This window comes from Microcaecilia unicolor, chromosome 4 (assembly GCF_901765095.1).
Source record: "Microcaecilia unicolor chromosome 4, aMicUni1.1, whole genome shotgun sequence".
Taxonomy (NCBI): Eukaryota; Metazoa; Chordata; class Amphibia; order Gymnophiona; family Siphonopidae; genus Microcaecilia; species Microcaecilia unicolor.
The window spans coordinates 234879588-234900856 of NC_044034.1; the positions used below are offsets into that span (position 1 = coordinate 234879588).

Consider the following 21269-nt stretch of genomic DNA (forward strand, 5'->3'; position numbering starts at 1 on the left):
CTACAGGTGGCACAGCTATTTAGATACAGCAGGTATTTAGTAGTTTTTGGAGTGCTCACGCTTTCCACCACAAATGTACCAGTTAGAATGGTCCACTGCACTGACCACTAGCGCACTCCTGGAACCAGCTTGCTGCTTTAATAGGAATGGCCATCCTATCCGAAGGTGTCATAGAGCCTGGTATGTACTGTCACTGTCACATCTTTGGGGAGTGGAAGGGGGTCAGTGACCACTGGAGGATTATGGGGGTCATGCCTTAATCTCTCCAATGGTCATCTGATTATTTAGGGCACCTGTTTGTAACTTAGTCATTCTTAAAACAGATCTAGACAAAACCATCTCAATTTTTGTCCCGGACATTTTGGTTTTGTTCTTTTATGGCAGAAAAACATCTTGGGAATGCCCAAGTCCCACCCAAAACACTTCCCCAACATGCCCCTTTGAAATTTAGATAAACTACAGAGAAAACATCAAAAATCAGAGTTTTGAAAATCGCAACTTAGATGTTTTGTTGAGAAAAATGTCCTTCAGTTGTTTTGGGCCAGATTCTGTATAGGGCACCTAGATTTGCGTGCTGAAATCCAGGTGCATTCTAAAACTATGCACATAACTTAATTGGCTCAACAAGCAAATCAGCATTATTAACAGCACTTAACAAGCAATAATTGACAGTTATGTGCACAACTCTGTAAGTGTATTCTATAATGAACTGTGCCTAAATGGGAATGGGACTTATATACCACCTTTCTGTGGTTTTTCCAACTACATTCAAAGTGGTTTACATATTATATACAGGTACTTATTTGTACCTGGGACAATGGAGAGTTAAGTGACTTGCACAGAGTCACAAGGAGCTGCAGTGGGAATTAAACCCAGTTCCCCAGGATCACTGCACTAACCACTAGGCTACTTCTCTACCACACAGTCCAAAATAAATGAATGTAGCTCAAAGGGGGCATATTTATGGGCATTTTGTGAGCATTCCAAAATTCGCGTGCGTAGTTATAGAATACGGTACAGTCCACCTAAATCTATGCGCTGGGATTTACACCAGGTTTTTATTGATGTAAATGGGCTTGAGCAGATTTAGGCACAATGATATTGACTAAATGTATTCTATATACCATTCGTAAATCTTATAGAATACACTTAGGCAAAACTGAGTTCCACGCTGATTTTTTTAGGCGCCACATATATAAAATTTGGCCCTTTATGATATTTTTCAGGCATTTTTCTATTTTGAAAATGATCACCTTTGCTTCCATTTTAACCTTTTATTTCTGCTTAAGTTCTTTTTATGTGTCATTTGTTCATTACATTGGAAGTTTGGAAATCAATTAACATGGAAGTAAAAATAAAATATGTATTAAACATTTTACATAGCATTTCAATGCAATGTATTATATTGGCCTGTTTTATATTAATCACAAACAATTGGAAGGACCATCAGATCCTAACCACTCAGAGTGGCCTAGTGGTTAGGGTGGTGGACTTTGGTCCTGAGGAACTGAGTTCGATTCCCACTGCAAGCACAGGCAGCTCCTTGTGACTCTGGGCAAGTCACTTAACCCTCCCCTACCCCAGGTACAAATAAGTACCTGTATACAATATGTAAGCCACATTGAGCCTGCCATGAGTGGGAAAGCACAGAGTAAAAAAATAAAAATCTTGCTTATTAAATTAGCTTTAAACAACATTGTGAAACAAGCCATTTGTCATTCCCAGAGGATTTTTCCTGGAACACAGTTATATCATGGGATTCTCTTTCTTACAGCTTTATCATATGTTGTTTTACCATTTTTATAGGTCATTTTGCCTTTCCCTCATTTTTCTAATTATTAAACAAACACATATGTTCTAAAAACAATTATCGGGTAGTGTGCCAGAGGTATATATCATCTTTTGTGCTATACACTCTGGGGGGAAGAGATTTAGATTATTTCTCTGGAAGTGTTTGTGTAGGTTAAGCACTTGATTTCTTAACATTGCTAAACTTCCATATCTTTCATGACATTTATCAATATAAGAAATTAAGGTCAACAATTTGAGACTGCTACTTTCTATTTTAATTACTTATGGGAAAAACAACTGGGTCTTAACACAGTAACATATAGTTATGTGAGACTCAGCAGCTTATATATTAAAACCTTAGAACAATGTTCCTAAATATCATCTTTGAGAATTCTCACTGGTATGATTTTCAAGGTAACATAAGTATGCAAATAAACCTGGTGCTGTAACCATGTAGATATAAATATGTCATAAACGTTTATTGTGGATATCCTGATACAAATCCCGAGGATCATTTGATAGGTCAATTGATTATTACATATTTATTTATTTATTTTTATTTAGAATGTTTACCACCCATACCATCCAAGTTGTCCACAATTAAAATACCACCCAATTATCCAGTATCATAACCATTAAAACACTTTGATATAGCATATTTTCTCACAGTATCAGAGAAACCTTAAAACCCATAGTCCCACCTAAGGAGAAAGTGACATGGGAGGGGTGGTCCAGGAAGTATAAAAGCCTAGAGCACAGCTAGGTTGAGGCAGGGCCGCCGAAATACAAAGGCAGGCCCAGGACAAACACTCCTAGAGGGACCCCCAACCCCACCACACCAAATGCAGGGGTGTAGCCAGCAGCCTATTCCTTTTTGCTTTCTCCCCAACTCTATTTCCTCCCCCCCCCCCCAATTAAAATTGTTACCTTTGCAGGCAGGGATGCCGAAGCTCTGCGGCCCGAACCTCTCCAGGTGTAAGGAAGTTGGCAGCATGCTTTCTAACAACCGATGCTAGCACTCCGTGCACATGCTCAGTTCATGCGTGCAAACTAAGCATGAGCAGAGTGCCGGTGTCAGCTGCTAGAAAGTATGCTACCAACTTTCTTACACCAGGAGAGGTTCAGGTTTTGAAGCTATTTGGCTGGCAGGCAAGTATCCCCACCAGCCATTCAAGGTACTGCAGTTGGGCGGGCCCAAGCCATGACACTGAGTCAGCCAGACCTCTCTTCGAGGCTGGGCCCGGGGAATCTTGAACCCCCCCTCTCGGTGGGCTTGGGTTGAAGAGGCCTAGAGAAAAGCAGCAACACCCCACTGCATATGCCTCCACCACCTATGTATGATGTGCCTGCCTCTCCAAAGCCAAAACCCCGCCTCTGATTTGGCACCTGCATCTTCACAGATTGCCTCCACAATGGCAGTTAGATGAAGTTATAGCTTGGGATCAGACAGGGAGGAGGACGACTGGTGCATGGTGAGGTTGCGGTGCACCAATCAGAGGCATTCACCGCAAGTGCTGTGCGGGGCAATTTTGGCAGGCCGAGCAAAACTCTGTGGGAGCTTGGACAGGTTGATAGTTTTCTCATCCCTCACACCCCTTCCACAGGGTAAGAATTGGATGGCACTAGGTCAGTGGGGTGGTATTCGGTTAATTTGATACTGACTAACTGATCATTTTGCCTGTTGAGTGTTGCAAAGTTGACTACTGTTGATATTTGATCTTTTGGGGAACAGTATGGAGCTTTCAGAGTTGATATTCAATAATTAATAAAGCTGTTGCCAGGTATTGCCAAATGCAAGTAGTTAATGTGTTCTATTTTAACTTATTTGGCAAAAAGTAAAGTAAGGGGAGTGTGAATGCCTATGTTGTCTAATGAGATATTGAAAAGTCTAAAGGGGTTCAAGTTTTATTTTCATATACTAAAAATAATAAAATAATTACATGGCACATTTTTTCAACAACTTAATTGCAATTTTTATAAAAAGAAAAGTGTATATTTATCTTGTGCATGTTCATCAACGTTATAGTACCAGGCAGAGAGGTTTGAATTGAGATAAATATGTTTATCTGTATACCATGGGTTGTCTTGTATCATACACACCATTATTTTCAATATCTGTAGAACAAAATATGCTAACTATGTAACTCTTGATTTAGTCATAAGTTAAACTTACCAAGTTTCTTTTTCTTCTTTGTCTTATTAGTTGCCATGTATCGAGAACCATCTTTGCATGATGTTGGAGAAACTGTACCAAAGGCTGGAGTGACTCCAAGTAAAAGCACAAGTGCATCTGCAATAATGAATGGGGGCAAACCAGTTAACAAGAGTAAGACAACATAGCCAGAACCTCACGGGTGTTATGACTTACTGAGTTTCCAGCACATTTGAGCAATTTAACCTTGCCAGATTTTAATGCGTCTGTGTCTGTGGATCAGCTCAAAGCAAGCAAACAAACATTTGTAAACGGATAAGTTTCAACATGTAGCTCCTCCTGTAAGAAGACACCTGGATAACCAGTTAAATTCAGACCATGGAATGCCCTACCAGATATGGAATGCCTTTTTAATCTTTTCTGTGACTGACACTTTATGTGAATAATATACTTCACAGGAATACATAATACTTTGCCTGCAAACCATTGTCTATAATCCCTTCATAAATCCCTTTTTTCAATCCAGTTCCAGCAAAATCCATTTAAGTTCTTTTCTAGCGCACAAAAATATCAAGTAATTTCTAGTTATATGCTGTAAACATATGCTACTATGAATTTCTCCTTTTCCCCTTTTTTTACAAGGCTGCTTGTTGTACTGTCTGTGACCTTTTGCAAGAATTGCATTTCTTGAAAACCTAAATGTTGCAGGTGACTGAGTTCTGAAAGCAATCAGGGAATCAGGAAGCCTTTAAAACGTTACTATTATAAAACACATCTATAAGGAATGGGATCACTGTCTGTGACTTACAGCACTAAACAAATGTTGAGACACGTTAGTGCCAGATGCTATGCTTCAGAGGTGGGATTCGGTGTTGGAGGACTTATATGAAACATGAACAATGGGAAGTTTTTTTGGCAACAGTGTCTGACATTACCCTACAAACACTTGTGTGTGTGTGTGTTTTATGAATATCAGAAGCTTACTGGCAACATTTGCTTTGACCAGGAAGCAAGATCAACTTATTTTTGAGAAAGTGGGTCCAGAGAACTCTGTAGGCCTTGTAGGCCTGATTTAAGTTATCTATTAATCCTTATTGTTTTGATCAAAAGAATTACGATCAACAAGAATTTTGCAACCCAAATAAATTTAAAAAGTAATCCCTTTCCTGTTTTTTAATGAACTACATGTAAGGAGGCCACCATCTTTTACACACAAAAAAGTTTTTCTAAACTTACACAGCTGCATATGTGCATAACAATGAAGCACATGGAAACAATGTGTCTGTTTTTATGCAATCTGCAGATAGCCATTCCCAAGGACTAAGTTTAGGTGGAACAGAGGTAGACTTGTGCATTTTATAAAATTCTTGGGTACACCTGTAGAGTACATGCACACATTTACGCTTTTGTGAAGCATGTGTATTTTATTAGACAATTCTGTTCTATTGACACTGGTTCTGGGAGCCTATTTTATAAAGGCATATAAGCACCTATGCCGTCTTTATAAAACAGCCTTAAAGTAAGCACCTTTATGGACTTCTCATATAGGCATTATATTATAAATTAATTATCCCTCACATGTATTACTTATACATTTAAAGTTATATATATTTTCAGCAGCATTATCCATATAAGTGTCAATTTTGAAAATCCACATATAATTTTGAATGGCCATTTATACCTTTAAAGTTAAAGTACTTGCCATTTACCCTCAACACTTAACAGATAAGTTATGCATTCAACAACTGAATTTCACAATGTAAAATACAACCTTTTTGCCTGCCCTTGGCACACCTCAAAATACTCCTTTTTAATTAATCCATAATTTTGGCCATTTTGCAAATAAAATGGGCAAAGTTATACACAGATCCAGCAGCATTATTTTTTAAAGAACTTATGTGGCCAGCAGCACCACTGACTATATAAGTGCTTTTGAATATTGGCCTTGAGACCTTCGCTCCATTCTTTATCTAGAAAGCATGGCAGTTGTTCTTATGTTTCTATTTGCTACTGCAATATAACTGACAGATCACAATTAGGTTAAGTATTTTGGGGCCCTGTTTACTGAACCACGCTGGAGGCATGTTAACATTTTTTAGCATGAGCTAAGCATTAATGCACATTAACCGTGTAAATGGCCATAATATTCATACGGGCAATTATACGGTTGGTGTGTGCTAATTTTAGCACACACTAAAAATGCTAACACACCTTAGTAAACAGGGCCTTTGGTGTGCAAAAGTCAAACTTTTGAAAAATAGACATTAGAAAAATTGTAGTTTGACATGAAAAGTTCAGTTCTATTTTCAGAGTAAAGAACTTATAATTCAGCTTTTCAAGACTTGAACCCTAAATATATATATATATATATATATATATATATATATATATATATATATATATATATATATATATATATATATATATATATATTAAGGGCACTTTTTCTTGTTAAACACAGCTATTATCCACAAAACTGGGGAAAATCCAATATACTAGTGATAATGGATGCTTAGTCATTCATGTGATATAACGTTCAGCAGATTCTTGACTGGATATAATGGTTTAAAAAAGATATGGTAATGAGGTGACCTTTTCAAAGTAAACAACTGAAAATGAAAATATTCTGTTATTGCTAAAATAACATTTATATCAGTATTTGTTTTTCAGAAAAACAAACTAAGCTGCGCCTCAGCTCTGAAAATATATACGGGGGCCATATTTTGTCTCTCTCTATATATATATATCACTTTGAAATGTACGGGTTAAAATTTAAGGGGACTTATACATGTGAAGGGCAATTCTATAATCTAGGCACCTGCATTCATGTGCCCCTTGTGCACATAACTAGCACTTATGCATCTTATGTGTGCATTTACCTGCATATGTGCTAAAGGGCAACTAAATGCTATTCTGCAAATAACCTGCCTAATTTATATACCCAGGTGTGGAGCATGGGTGGAACATGGGCAGGGCTCCCACTTACTGTAAGTTATGCATGTTCCTGCTGCATGTATTCTCCCACACTTATATGAGCTCTATGGCTGGTGTAATTGTGGATTCTTAAATGTTATACATACCATTACCGGGTTATATTAGCATTCTATATAGAATGGGTTCCTACCATACATCCTTGGAGCACCTAATTGGAGGTTGCCCAGCTACAGAATTGCCTCCTAAGTGACCACAGCTAAATCTGTAAGTTCCCTATCCATGGATTTTCTGTTGCACTGTCTGAATAGTGCTGCCAAATATCTCTCTAACAGCCATGCCATTATACAAATAGTGCCAGGGTGGATTTAGGGCAGAGTGTGGATGGATTGCCCAGCTACATGTGGAGTGGTGATATTCAGTTACTATCTGTATAGCTACGTGGTTTAATTTAGGTCATAAAAAAGGCTATCATAGATTAAACTATGTAGCTATACATGCAGCAGCCCAATATTACCACTAATATATATAAGACCAGATTCTATAAATGGTGCCGAGAATTCATCGCCGATAAGATTCAGGACTCAACGCTATTGTATAAAAGGCACTTCAGGATGAGCAGTCTTTATAGAATAATGTTGAGTGCCAAATTTGGTGCTCAACACTGGACGCCAAATTTGGCGCGAGGAATTACGTCATCTGAAAACGGGTGTAAATCCTGTAGTGCAAATTTCCTGCTATTCTGTAACCCTGCGCACATCGTTTGTGAATACTCCTGACCTGCCCATGCATCTCCTATGGTCACACCCACTTTTGACATGTGCACGATCCAATTTAGGTGCTCATTGCTATAGAATAGCGCATAGCCAGATTGGAGCCCAAATCATAATTAGTGCAAATTAAGTGCTTGTTAGCTTCGATAATGAAATCATTGGAGCCCATTAGCTAATTATTGTGGGCACCGATCTGGGCGACCTTTATAGAATCTGGGTGATAGCAAACAGCATTGACTGCTTTAGATGTCATGTTGAATATATGGAGGGGATTCTGATTAACCTGTGGCAGTCAACATTTTTTTAAATTCTAGCCACTGAGAATTTTATTATACTTGGATATTCAGTTCCAGGCTATACCCAGATAACAGTGCTGAACATACGGGTATTTGGTGGTCACTGGAAGTTATCCAGGTACTACTAATATTTAGCACCGGTAACTGGGTGGCTATCTGAACATGTGAAAACTAAGGACCCTTTTACTAAAATGCGTTAAAAAGTGGCCAACGCTAACCCTAACGTGTCCCATGCACTAGGCCACTTTTTAATGCGGGGGTGAAATTGCCAATTTTTGTATTTCGTCATTAATGGCCACACACTGATTTTTCCATTAGCGCATGGCCATTAGTGCATGAGCCCTTAACTGCACCTATTTTGTAGGCGGTAATGGTTCATGCACTAATGACATGTTTAATGGCTTAGTGCACAATAATGCCCACTTGCTAACCCATTAGCACTGACCATGCCCACTCTCTGCCCCCAAACATGCCCCCTCAGCTAAAAAAAATATTTTTTAGTGCATTGGTAGCACACATACACGCCAAAACAACCACAGGATGCCTCAGCACACCCCACAGTAGATGTTTTTCACCTGTGGTAATACGCATTAGTGCTTACCGCAGCTTAACAAAAGGCCCCTAAATGTGCAACCTAAAAATGTTTGTTTTGTATCGTTTAATGTTTCATTTACCTCAACTTTCTTCAGGTTTGTTTTTCTCTGTTTTTGTTACAGGAACAATACTGTTGGTAGTTCACACTCTTTCTGACAGAGTGCACCCTGGGGTCCTTTTACAAAGGCACGCTAGAAGTATATGGGTGACTCTAATGTTTAGTGCATGCTTATTTTTAGCTCACTTTTGTAAAAGGACCCGCCCTACTTCCAAAAGAGTGCACCTGTTTTGAAAGACTTCACACTTGTCACAAAACAGTATACCGTGTTTCAAAAGAGTGCACTCTTTTCTGATAGCGTGCATACTAATCATGCACATACTATCAGCAAAGAATGTGCCCCATTTTGGAAAGAATGTACACTCTTCTGAAAGAAGGCACACTCCACAAATAGGGAGAGATTCTATATATGGCGCCTCAAAAACCGGCACTGAAAGCAGTGCCGACTAAGTGCATTCTGTAATCGGCGCCTAGATTTAGGTGCTGGTTATAGAATACGCTTAGTTGATATCTCAGCGCCTAAAACTACATGCATCCATTTATGCCAACGAAAAGGTGGCGTAATTCCCAGCACATAGATTTAGGCGCACTGGGCCATATTCTATAACTAGGCGCGTAAATTTTGGAACATCCACAAAATGCCCATTCCATAGCATCCCACACATCAATCCAGAAACCTTGTGGGTTATGTCCCTCTACCAGCAGATGGAGATAGAGACAACTTCAGGGATAGCTATATGTGGTCATGTGCAGCCAGGTTCTCTTCAGTATTCTCTCTATCTAGCAGGTGGAGGGTCATAACTGTTCAGCTCTGTATTGATCCAGCTCCTAGCCCTTCCCATGGGCCTTGTTGAGCCTGGATCGGGGTTGAGGTCCCGACTTCTGAGATTTTTTTGGGAGTATACCTGGTGGTGCCAGGTCCCTCCCCCTCCCTCCTATGGCCCCTCTGTGTTCCCTGGATTCTGTGCACTGATAGTCTGGCTGCTGCTGTTCAGTCCTGCCTCCTACCAAATAAATAAATAAATAAGGCAGGTCAGCACAGAAGGTCGACAAGGTAAGAGCTGCAAGGGCAGCATTGACAAAATAACTGCAAAGGAAGAGAACCGACTGGGGGAGCGCCTCACAGCGCTGGAGGCTCTGTTAGGGGTGGCCATGCTCCGTTTGTTTGGAGCTTCCAATGTCAGCGTCTGAAGCCGCAAAGCACTGCTCCCAGTGTGGGAACCAGAGAGTGATGGCCAGCGGTTGCAACACATATGCACAGAAATCTCACTGGTGGCGAACCCATGGGAGACATGGAGCCCTGTTTTGGGTCTCATTGCAGAGAAGCCGCTTTCCATTTTTGCGATAACCTCCGACCTGGCGCTGATGCATCCTGATGTGGGTGTCAATTTTTTAGCCTCACCGCATCCTGCTCCACACATGGCTACAGGAAAATCTCAGTCTGACCAGGTTTGGGTAAGACTGGGTTATGAGGGTGCTGAGGTCCAAGCACAGTCTCAGGAGAGCAAGAGCGCCTCTTTTTTGCCAGAATTTGTTCTGCTCATGCACAGGGCATTCTTATTAAAGCGAGCTGGGGATCTCAGGGCCAGGATACCTCATCCTGTCCTCCAGGATCATGCTTTTCTTTGCAGCCATTACTGCCTAAGCATTCCAAGGTTGAGGCCTTTGATTTAGATGCAGCTTCCACCAAGTCGGACCCTAACGATGCCCTCCTTTTGAGGGACTCCCCCCGGTGGTATGCGGACCTACTCCGACTAATGACAGATCAGCTGCTGTGCCTGAGCAGCCAGTATGGTCTCCTAATTCAGGGTCCTGTTCGAATGGAGGATCCCTCCCACTTTAGTCTTACAGCCTGGCCCTTGAGAGGACACGATTGGGGAAGAAGGGTTATCCGGACTCGGTTATTGCTGCAATGCTGCAGACCAGTAAGCTTTCCACTTCCACTGCATACTCTAGGGTCTGGCATACGTTTGAAGAGTGGTGTTCGTCGGGCGTACCTTCAGTCTCGGCTTTGCTGGCCGTCATTCTAGCTTTCTTGCAGGAAGGTCTGGAGAAATCTCTTTCCTTGAGCACCTTAAAGATTCAGGAGGCATCTTTTGCCTATTTTCAGGGTTGCCTTCAGGGCTGCTCATTAGCCGTGCATCCAGGTGTTTACTTCCTTAGAGGGGTGAACCATTTGCGGCCGTCTCGCCTGCCGGTGTTCCCAACAGGAGTTTGCATTCAGACGGTGCCATCCTTTTTGCCCAAAGGTATCCTGTTTTCATTTGAACCAGACTCTGGAGTTACCGGCATTTTGACAGGAGGATTACCCCTCCAAATTTTGGGTGCTGTGGTGCCTGGACGTTTGGCGCATCCTTCTACATTACTTGGAAGTCTCTAACAAGTTCCGCCGTTCTGATCATCTGTTTGTTCTTCATGTGGGCCACAAGAAAGGAGATATGACATCTAAGGCAATGGTGGCACATTGGTTACGGGAGGCGATAGTTTCGACTTACTTAACCGTTGGTCGTTCTCCTCCCTTACAGGTATGGGCTCACTCCACAAGAGCGCAGGCAGCTTCCCATGCAGCGTTTCATTAGGTATCTCTGGAGGACATTTTCAGGGCCACCATGTGGGCTTCAGTCCACTCTTTTACTAAGCATTACTGTCTGAATGTGGTAGCACGTCAGGATGCGGCATTCGGGACTTCTGTCCTCTCTTCTGGGTTGCATTTTTCCCACCCATTTGATGACTGCTTTGGTACATCCCGCAAGTCTCTGGATTGATCTGTGGGATGCTATGGAAGGAAAAATTAGTTCTAAATTTCTTATTTATCAATAATTTCAAATTTATCAAGCAAAGAAATATTTGTACAGAAAAGTATGATTTTACATTATTTCAATACTCAATAAACATAAATAAAAGTATAAAAAAGGAAAATCTTATACCAGTCATACTCACATCCACATATTGGATCTAAGATTACATTCAATGGAAATTCTAATTTAAGAAACCAAAAAATAAAGGTAGATGACCTAACATGCCATTAAATTCCTGTTACCAAAAAAAAAGAGAGCATATTCACTAGGTATTAGGTACAAATTACCCCCTAGTGATCCGTTTAGCTAACAAAAAAGCAGTAAGGTGAGAAGGTTCATAAAAGACATATTTGACCGATCGGTATCTGACTATACATTTACATTAGCCCCAACTGAAGAACACCTGGCTTCATTAACAGGAACTGCTGACGTCTCTTCTGGGTGTCTCTAGAAACATCCGGAAAAATTAGAATTTTCAATCCCAAAAAAGTTTTCTCCGTATTTTTGAAATACATTAACTAGTTTTTATCAGGTGCCAATACCACAATAGCCACTAAGGTTGGAGCAGTAACAGAATCAGTATCTGAGGACTCCAAGAGAGCAGAAACATCCAATGTTTGAATTTCTTGAGCTTGCTGATCAATTACTGGTTTATTAGGCATAATATACTTGTGAAAAAGGTGGAATACACTCTTCAGCAACCCCCAATATTTCCTTAATATATTTTAAGCATATCTCGAGGAGCAACTGCAAATCATTTAGGAAAATTAAGGAATCTGAGATTATTACTCCTGGAAAAATTTTCAAGAGATTCAGTTTTCCTCAAGTTAGACAAATCTTTCACTATGTTGGTCTGGAGAGCCTGTAGATTCTGTATAGCTCTCTCTTCTATTTTAGTTTTTTGAGCTAAACCTTCTAATTCAACATCAGTTTTCTTCAACTTCCCTTCCAAGGTAGTCAGATCTTGACCCAAGTTTTGGACCGGGGGGCATAAAACTTTATCAATCACCAAACCTGCTGAAGTCACTCTGGATAGTTTGTGGTCTCTTATAGTAGACCTGAGTAAAGTAAATGATATAGACTGTACCTTAGATTCCATAGTAGTTTTATCTCTTTACTCACTGCATCCAGTTCCCCCTTAGCGATGGAAAAAAACGTGGCAGCCTGTGCTGGTAAAGCCGGCTCCCCCCAGCTCCCCAGAACTCCCTGGGGCTGATCCAGTGCCTCTCTTTGTTTGACCTCTGCGGAACATTCTACATGCAGGGTAGAAGACACTAATATCAGGGAGCTGCTGCCTCGCAGTTGAGGGGGGGGAGCTCTCATGTCAGGGCTGAGTGTAACCTCTAGCCCATGGTGCGTTCCAGGACCTCCATTCGCCCCATGCTGCTCCTGCAGGCTGTTCACTGACTCAACAGGAATCCCAGTCCTCTGGAGATATGAGTCTATCAAGCCAGAAACAGAAGAGGGATTCTGCCGTTGAGAGGCACCTGCAGCGGCTCATCCCCTTCTCTTCGGCATCGCGGCCAACAATAAGAATCACAGAGAACACTCCACACATCAGGTATGTGCAGCAGCCATCTTGGCTCTTCCCCTTAGAAAAATTATTTTTTAGTTGATAATTTTCTTTCCATTAGTCCCAACAGATCAATCCAGAGGCTCACCCTTTATAAGACTCGTTTCTGTGGTTTGTTCAAGTTTAGAGTTTCGTTGTTAGGTACTGGAAGAGTTGCTGCATGTGGTTCCCTTCCTTTAAAAAAAAAAAAAGAAGATAAGAGAATTAGACAAATCTGAAGTCAATGGTTAGGGAATGGATTATAGCAGTGCCCATTCCTGTGGTAAACTGCCACCTCCAAATTTGATTCATGGAGGCAGGAGAGTGTTCGCATTATTGGGATTTCTGAAGTTCCACTGCTTTGGTATCGACCGTACTGAAGAGAAGTTGGCTGCACATGACCACATATAGCTATCTCTGAAGTTCTCTCTCAATCTCCATCTGCTGGTAGAGGGACCTAACCCACAGGTCTCTAGATTGATCTGTTGGGACTAATGGAAAGAAAATTATCAGGTAAGAACTAATTTTTCCTTTCCCTGCCCATAACCACACCCCTTTTGAACTGAACGCATTAGAACTTCGGCACACTTTGTTACAGAATGCACTTAGTGAGTTGTATGTGTGAATTCTAATTGGTGACAATTAGTGCTCATTCTTGCTTGTTAATTGCTGTTATCAGCACTCTTTAGCTTGTTAAGCTTGTTAAGTTACGCACATTGTTATAGCGTAGGCTTCTATTTCAGAGCGAATCTTTAGGTGCGCTATATAGATTCTGGCAGATAATGCACACTGCGAAAAGTGCACATCATTCAAAAAAGGGTATACTCTTTCAGAAGAATGTACACTATTAACAACACAGAAAAATAATTTAGGACCCAATATTCATCCTGTGATGAACAGCATTTTACAGACCGCTGTTGGCATTAAGGGCCAGATTCTATATATAACACTTACAACATGCATGCGGAAAACATTTCCACCTAAGCGTGTTCTATAAGATTTAGGCACATTATATAGAATATGCTTTGTCGATATCCTAGTGCCTAAAACCATGTGCATCCATTTACACCAACGAAAACGTGGCATAAATCCCGGTGCGTAGATTTAGGCGCAGAGGGCCATATTCTATATAAATTTTGGATTGCCTATGAAACACCCATTTCTCCACCTATAACCATGCCCCTTTTTGCCTGCATGCATTAAAATTTAGGCACTCTGCTTTACAGAATACTCTTAGCGAGTCGTGCACGTAAATTCTAATTATTGCCAATCAGTGCTCATTATTGCTTGTTAAGTGCTGTTAACAATGCTAGTTGGCTTATTAAACCAATTAAGTTAAATACATTGTTATAGAATACGCTTGGATTTTGACGAAGAACACTAGGCGCGCTACATAGAATCCAAGGGTAAATCCAGAAATTCAATGCCGAGCCATGTGAATTTCCAGGTATAGGTTGCTGGCTAAAACAGCTGGTTAAATGCGATATTTGGCACTTAACCAGCTTTGAAGAACCACATAAACATAGGACTGGGTTTTATGCAGTTATCTTAACCAGTTAAGTGCCAAATATTGGCATTTAACCGACTAGGTACCTACTCCTTCCGTGGAAGACCCCCAAAATAGCCTGTTTCGGCTTGAGCACTAACCTGGCTTTTTCAGAGGCACCATCTGGTTAAGTGCCACTGAAAATGCCAGACAGACGATTTAAACAGCCAGGAGCCTCTCTTGGTTGATTAAATCATTTTGAATAACAGGCCCTTAGGTTTTATCCCGTTGTTTCAGGACATTTCCCATGCTGTTTCAAACTTACACACATCCCTAGCTAAAACATCTAATTCTGCTGTCCCAACTTGCCCACAAAAAATATCTGGGTACCATTGTTGTATATTGGAGGTACCCAGAGAAATCCTGTCTCCACCCCTGGACTGCCTTATACTAACTGAATAGTGCCAAGGCAGTCACTCATGATATTCACCGACTGGGCACTAGCTTTGAATATTGATCCCCCCCCCCCCCCCCCCCACACACACACACATTTTTTAAAAAGTGGCCAGCGTTTAAGAAGATTACAACCACTAGCGCCTCTGAATACTGATCCAATAATGTTTACTTCACAAATTTCCTTTCAAACTGTACTTGAAATTAATTATTGATTTTCTCTGAACTTTTCAATATTTGATTGATCTACAATTGAGTAAGAAGCAGCTCTTTAAGCTTGTAAGATTTTATATGAGTACTACCAAATAAGAGTTCATATGTTCTTGAAGTGCATTACAGCAAGTGAGGTATAAAGGCAAAACTACTATGGGTTCTATTACTAAAGTGTGCTAATGGATTTAGTCCACATTAATGATTGGAGTGCACTAAATGATAAGAAACCCGTTATATTCCTATGGGTGTCTTATAATTTAGGGGCTCTATTACAGAGCGGTGGTAAGCCCAACATGGGCTTACCGCTTGCTGTTCTAGGACTACCGCCAGAAACGGCTTGTGCGGCGGTAATCCAATGGTAATTGGGCACCGCCGCACACTGCCCGGTTACTGCCAGGTTAGCACGGGAGCCCTTACCGCCACCTCAGTGGATGGCGGTAAGGGCTGCCCGTCGCATGGCCATGCAGTAACAGTTCTTTCACCTCATGGCCCTGTGTGCCTGGGGTCTTTTTGCCCACTGCGATAGAAAGAGCCCTGGTGTGCGGGAAAAGTGGCCCCTACCACTACCAGCTTGGTGTGCACTTAATTGTTAGCGCACCTTAGTAAAATGACCTCTTCATTGGTTAATTTCTCTGTCGGATATATTTAAAGAGCACTTTATATTTGTTTATTTTTAAATAGACAAATGAAACACATTAGGATGTGGCTATTGTTTAAATTGAAACAGAAATAAAGTTATTTTTCTCCTATGACAAAATAGGCACAAGGAAATTTTGAATTTTAAATCTGTGTGGCTGGTGTCCCACAGTTACACATACCATATCTACACATTTTGGTTTGGGTTTTTTTTCCAGCACTGAGCACTATATGATGGGCTGTTCTTTTGCCCTGCAAACCAGTTAACTGGTTGAAGCTAAGGCCTAATTTATTTTTGTAAATGACACAGTATAAATGAAACACATCTGTTTTCTGTTAATATGGGCTGTCTATAAGGGTGTTTATTCCTGTGAATGGATGTCAAACCAGTTTTTTCTAATGTGTGTTTAAACATAGAGCAGAGGGGTCTTTGTTTTTTTGTGTTTTGATTACCTCCAGAGTTTGTCTATTGTTCCACTTGTTGCATGGGAAAAGGATGGCAATGATGAATTGCATGTAGTAGGCTATTTGTACCAAGAAATGTTGGTATGTACTACTAAATTTACATACATATATGCAAAGAGTTTGTCTGCATTGTAGCATTTGTGTTTATCATCATTTGTTGTATAAACAAATACAACATGTTTAATAAAATATTTATATAAAGGCATATGAAAAAATGAACAAAACGTATGTAACAAAATATGTGCAATGTTGCTTTAAAATTGCCCCCCAAATTACAATGGAATATTATGTACATAGGTTAGTAAACAATTTTCCTCTCTTTTGTTGTTTCTCTAGTTTACAGAATCACCCTGTAGAGGACAATTTTCAAAGCCATTTGACTGGGTAAATTAGCTGGTCTGAAAGTTACCCTCTCCCTCGCTGAAAGTACATATAGGTTTCTATAGGTCACATAATATATTTCATTATTGTATAATTTTATTTAAACTACTTTGGGTCAAACTTTTGTTTGATAAAGACAGTATTTAAGTATAATATAACATTTAAATAATTCTGATGGTGTTCAGTGAAAATTATTCTCAAGTATCTGTTGCCATGGAAACAATACATAGTGTACCTAGTGGAATCTATTTGTATAAGGCTCAAAACCTGAAAATAGATTCCATTAGGTGCCATGGAGATGTGTTTTGAAATAAATAAATTAATATTTTCAGACTGATATTCAGAGCAAATTATGCTTTCTCCAGTGATCAGCAAATATATAATTTGATTAGTTGTATATTTGCAAAACTTATACAGATAGTTTTTCAGGCTATTTCAATTACTAGCAGCTAGAGTTACTACCATGCACTCCCATGTTACTGTATATAAACACCATTAAAGTTCATTATTAGTAACTAGCCCCCAGATTCTATATATGTAGGGTTACCATATTTTGTCCCCCCAAAAGGAGGACACATGCCCCGCCCCACCACACACCCTGCCCCGCCCCTTTCACACCCCACCCCGCCCCTTTCACACCCTCGCTCCCCCCTGTCACACACCCTGTCTCCCCCCTCCCCTTACCTTACTACTGCCCTGGTGGTCTAGTGACCTCTTCGGGGCAGGAAAGAGCCCCCTCTTTCCTGCCCGGAGTGCTGCCCTACATGCATCCTTCCTGTTGCTGATCCCGGTGCCGATTCAAAATGGCCGCTGAGAGTTGAAGTCTCGCAAGGTCACGTCAACTCTCGGTGGCCATTTTGAATCAGTGCCGTGATCAGCAACAGGAAGGATGCATGCAGGGCAGCGCTCCGGGCAGGAAAGAGGGGGCTCTTTCCTGCCCTGAAGGAGGAAGAGGTCACTAGACCACCAGGGCAGTTGTAAGTAAGGGGAGGAGAGGCTAGCAATCTGCCTGTTTGTCCGGATTTCTGGACAAACGGGCAGGCTGGTGGGTGGGTGGGCTGTCAGGACAGCCTGCCCACCAGCCTGCCCATTTGTCCAGAAATCTGGACAAATGGGCAGATTGGCAAAACCCGCCCGGTTGCCCAGGCATGTCCTCAAAAAGAGGACATGTCCGGATAAATCCGGACATATGGTAACCCTATATATGTGGGTCCCCTCCCAAGATATGTGCACAAATTAATTAGCTAATGAGCCAATTAACAACCAATTACTGCACAAGCATTTAACTGTGTGCTATTCTTTAAACCAACAAAAAGAAGGTCCAAGTCTCCCGCAGAAAGCACATAGAAAACAACAAGAGCGGAAGAAAACCACAATAGACCAGATCCGTACGCTCGATTTTAGACAGCACCAGCGTTTATGCCTTTCACTCCAAGAGAATTCTGGAGGCACATCAGTATACATCAATTTGAAGACCCCTGAAGAAGGCCGGTTGGCCGAAACACGGACCATGTAGGGTCCTAATAAACTTTTTGGTGCTCTTACTCTTTTGTGGTGTGGATCTGGTCTATTTTGGTTCTCTTCCACTCTTGTTGTTTTCTATGTGCTATTCTATAAGGCATGATGCCTAGCTCCAACAGCATGTAACTCAAAAGGGGGTGTGGCTATGGGAGGGGCATGGACATGTCAGGGAGGTTCTAAAAAGTTATACATATAATTACAAAATACTGCCTCAATGTGCTTAACTTGGGCACCAGCATTTACACCAGCTTTCAGCAGGTGTAAGTCTGAAGAGTGACTCTATAAAGAGTGCATGAATGGAATTTGCTGAAAGCTACTTTTCATTGTAGGTTCAGATAGATATCCAATGTATTTTGCAATTCTAAACAGGCTCCCAAATCTTCCAAAGTCTATGACCAAATTAGAAAGATGCTAGCATGAACCTATGTATTGGTTTCAATTATATGTTTGAAATCACTCTGACTGGTACAAGAAAGTTTCTTCAAATTCTGAAAAGCACACTTTGTCTGTGCTTACAACCATTCCTGCACCTATAGCCATGTCATGTAGATAAAACTGATTTTCAAATACAAAACAATTTTCACATTATGAAATCTATGCCAATAATACATGATAATTGCTGAGGAATATTGGTATATAATGGTTCAAGATTCATGGTATCTAGTATCATATGAGGTGAGAAGTTATCAATGTGGGCTACTGTCAAGTTGTGCTATTTTAACCGTGTCTCATTGCATAAAATATGATGACTTGTGATAAAATAACCTTTCTTAATGGTGGCCCATGATGATAACTTCCCCCCATAATCGTTAACTTGTTCAACCTGTTGCAATCTTCTAATTAAATGAGCAGTATCCCTAATATACAATCTTTCTGGTTTAATAGTTTAATAAAATAATCACAAATGTAGATAAAGGTTCCAGTTTGTTATGTTTTTGCATTTAACCATGGTATCCTTTGCTAATAGGAGAAATAGAATTGGTTTTACTGCCAACAATGCAACTCACTTTCCTTAATAAAAAATGTTTTTAAAAGCCCTTAAAAAAGCAAAGGAAAATCCTACAAACTACATCAAAAGTTTTTAGCCATTCACACAAACCACAGGCAATGTACCCCAAATGTTCAATAGAAGGCAATGGTTGATTGGCTGTCTCTTATCAGGAATAATACCCACTTGTCTAGACAAATGTGACAGTAATCTTTTACAATGAAGATTGCCACGAGATTATCCCAATATGAGCATTCATGGCAAACCCAGCATCTAAGCTGACACCTTTATTACACATTAATAGTCTGACACTTTTGTGAAAATGATATATTGCACCATTACTACACAGGATGGTGAACTGCTGTTGTTTTTTGTTGTGGTTTTTTTTTTTTCTAATCAAACAAAACATTTGAACAATGTCTGGTTGTAGAGATTTCCTCAACACTGATGTCTGGTCAAGCATGGTCCCAAGTCCTGACCTTATATCAACTCCTCTTCTCTCTGTAACGTCTCTAACTGATGATTCTGCTCATCAACCTCTTGGACAGTTCATTGATCTTTCAAAACTGCACAGGAATCCACAGTTGCCAAGCGCAGGAGGAAGAAACATGTAGCCAGCAGCTAGGGAGGCTCCAGAGAACTGCAGTGAGTGCCAGTTGGAACATGGAAGAAAAAGGTGAGGTAGGAAAAGAAGCACAGTCTCAAGGAAGTGGAAGGACCATGGACTCTTATTGAGATAGGATGCCTAATGAAAATGAAAAGAGAAGGAAGGATAAGAAGAATGTGCCTGATAGGGCAGGAAGAAATGAGGGGTGCCTGATGAAAATGGAAGATATATAGTGGAAAAAAGATAGACGGTTAAGGTTTAAGTTTATTAACTTATACTCTGCTTTTATTTAAACGGACAACAAAATGACGTACATAACCCTAAAAATATACACAGTAGCTAAAAACAGATCATAAAAGCATACTGTAAAATACAAAACATCACATAAAAAGCCATCAATAATCCTCACCGTAATCTACCTGTTCCTGCTTTAACTTTCTACAGTGCAAATCATTTAATCATTAAAGGGTAAACTTGATCATATATATGTGTTCATGCCTACTCTGTAATATCCATTTTTACACAAACTCCTTAAGCTTGGACAAAAAGATGACTCTTTAAAAGTTTCTCAAACTTTGTTGATTCAGTGGTTGTTGTAATATTCATCAGAAGCTGATTCCAGAACATTGGGCCTGCAATTGAAAAAGATTCCTTGCGTGTTTCCTCAAAATGCATGTTCCTCAATGCTGAAATAGTAAACGGAAAGACCCTTCTGATCATCTAAGCGCATGACTTGGCACATATATTTTTAACACAGAAGACAGATAGCCCTGGATTCTATATAGTGCGGCTAAAGTTGCACATGTAGATCTGGCTGTATTCTGGATTTGCACACACAACTTAATTGAATAACAAGCCAATCAGCACTGAAAACTACCAATTAACAAGCAATTATTGACACTAATTGGCATTAATTAGAATTTACACACACAACTGACTAAAGGCTCTGTTTACTAAGGTGCGCTAGTGCTTTTAGCGCATGCTAAAAATTTGCACACACTAATGCTAGAGACACCCATAGGAATATGTGTGTGTCTCTATCAGCACTTGCTCATTTTTAGCGCACTCTAAAACTGTTAGCGTGCCTACAGCGCGGCTTAGTAAACAGGGCCCTAAATGTATTCTGCAAAGTAATGCAAGTAAATTCTAAAGCACCTAGTTGGAAAAGGGGTGTGGCTATGGGTATGGAATGGGAGGGTCATGGGCATTTCTTAAAACTATGTGGGTTTTTATAGAATACACCTGCCTGCACCTAATTTATGTGTAGGCATTTATACCAAGTTTTACTTGGCGTAACTGCCCCTTACTACATTTAGTTATGCAGATGGGCACTAAGCATATTCTGTAAACCTCGCCTAATTTATAGAATACGGCTAGGTGCATTTTTTTCAGCGCCAATTTTTTAGGCGTGATATACAGAATCTAGCCCATAACATGCAGATTCATATCTTAGGGGCCTTTTTACAAAGGCACGTTAGGTGCTATTTGTGTGCAGTGTGTGCCAAAATGAGACTACCCCCAGGCTACTGTACCCCCTGGTGGTAATTTCAGATTTGGCACGCACCCATACCGCC

General features: G+C 40.5%; 1 protein-coding gene across 4 annotated transcripts in view; it reads left to right on the forward strand.

Moving 5' to 3' along the window:
* FGF14 (fibroblast growth factor 14) overlaps nucleotides 1–4467 on the forward strand; it is a 786891-nt gene extending 782424 nt beyond the window's left edge. For all 4 annotated transcript variants that reach the window (XM_030201338.1, XM_030201341.1, XM_030201337.1 and 1 more), the window contains one exon: nucleotides 3995–4467. In XM_030201338.1, coding sequence (XP_030057198.1) covers nucleotides 3995–4131 — 137 coding nt within the window. In that variant the 3' untranslated portion in view covers nucleotides 4132–4467. The remainder of the gene's footprint in view (nucleotides 1–3994) is intronic.
* Nucleotides 4468–21269: the final 16802 nt, after the last annotated feature.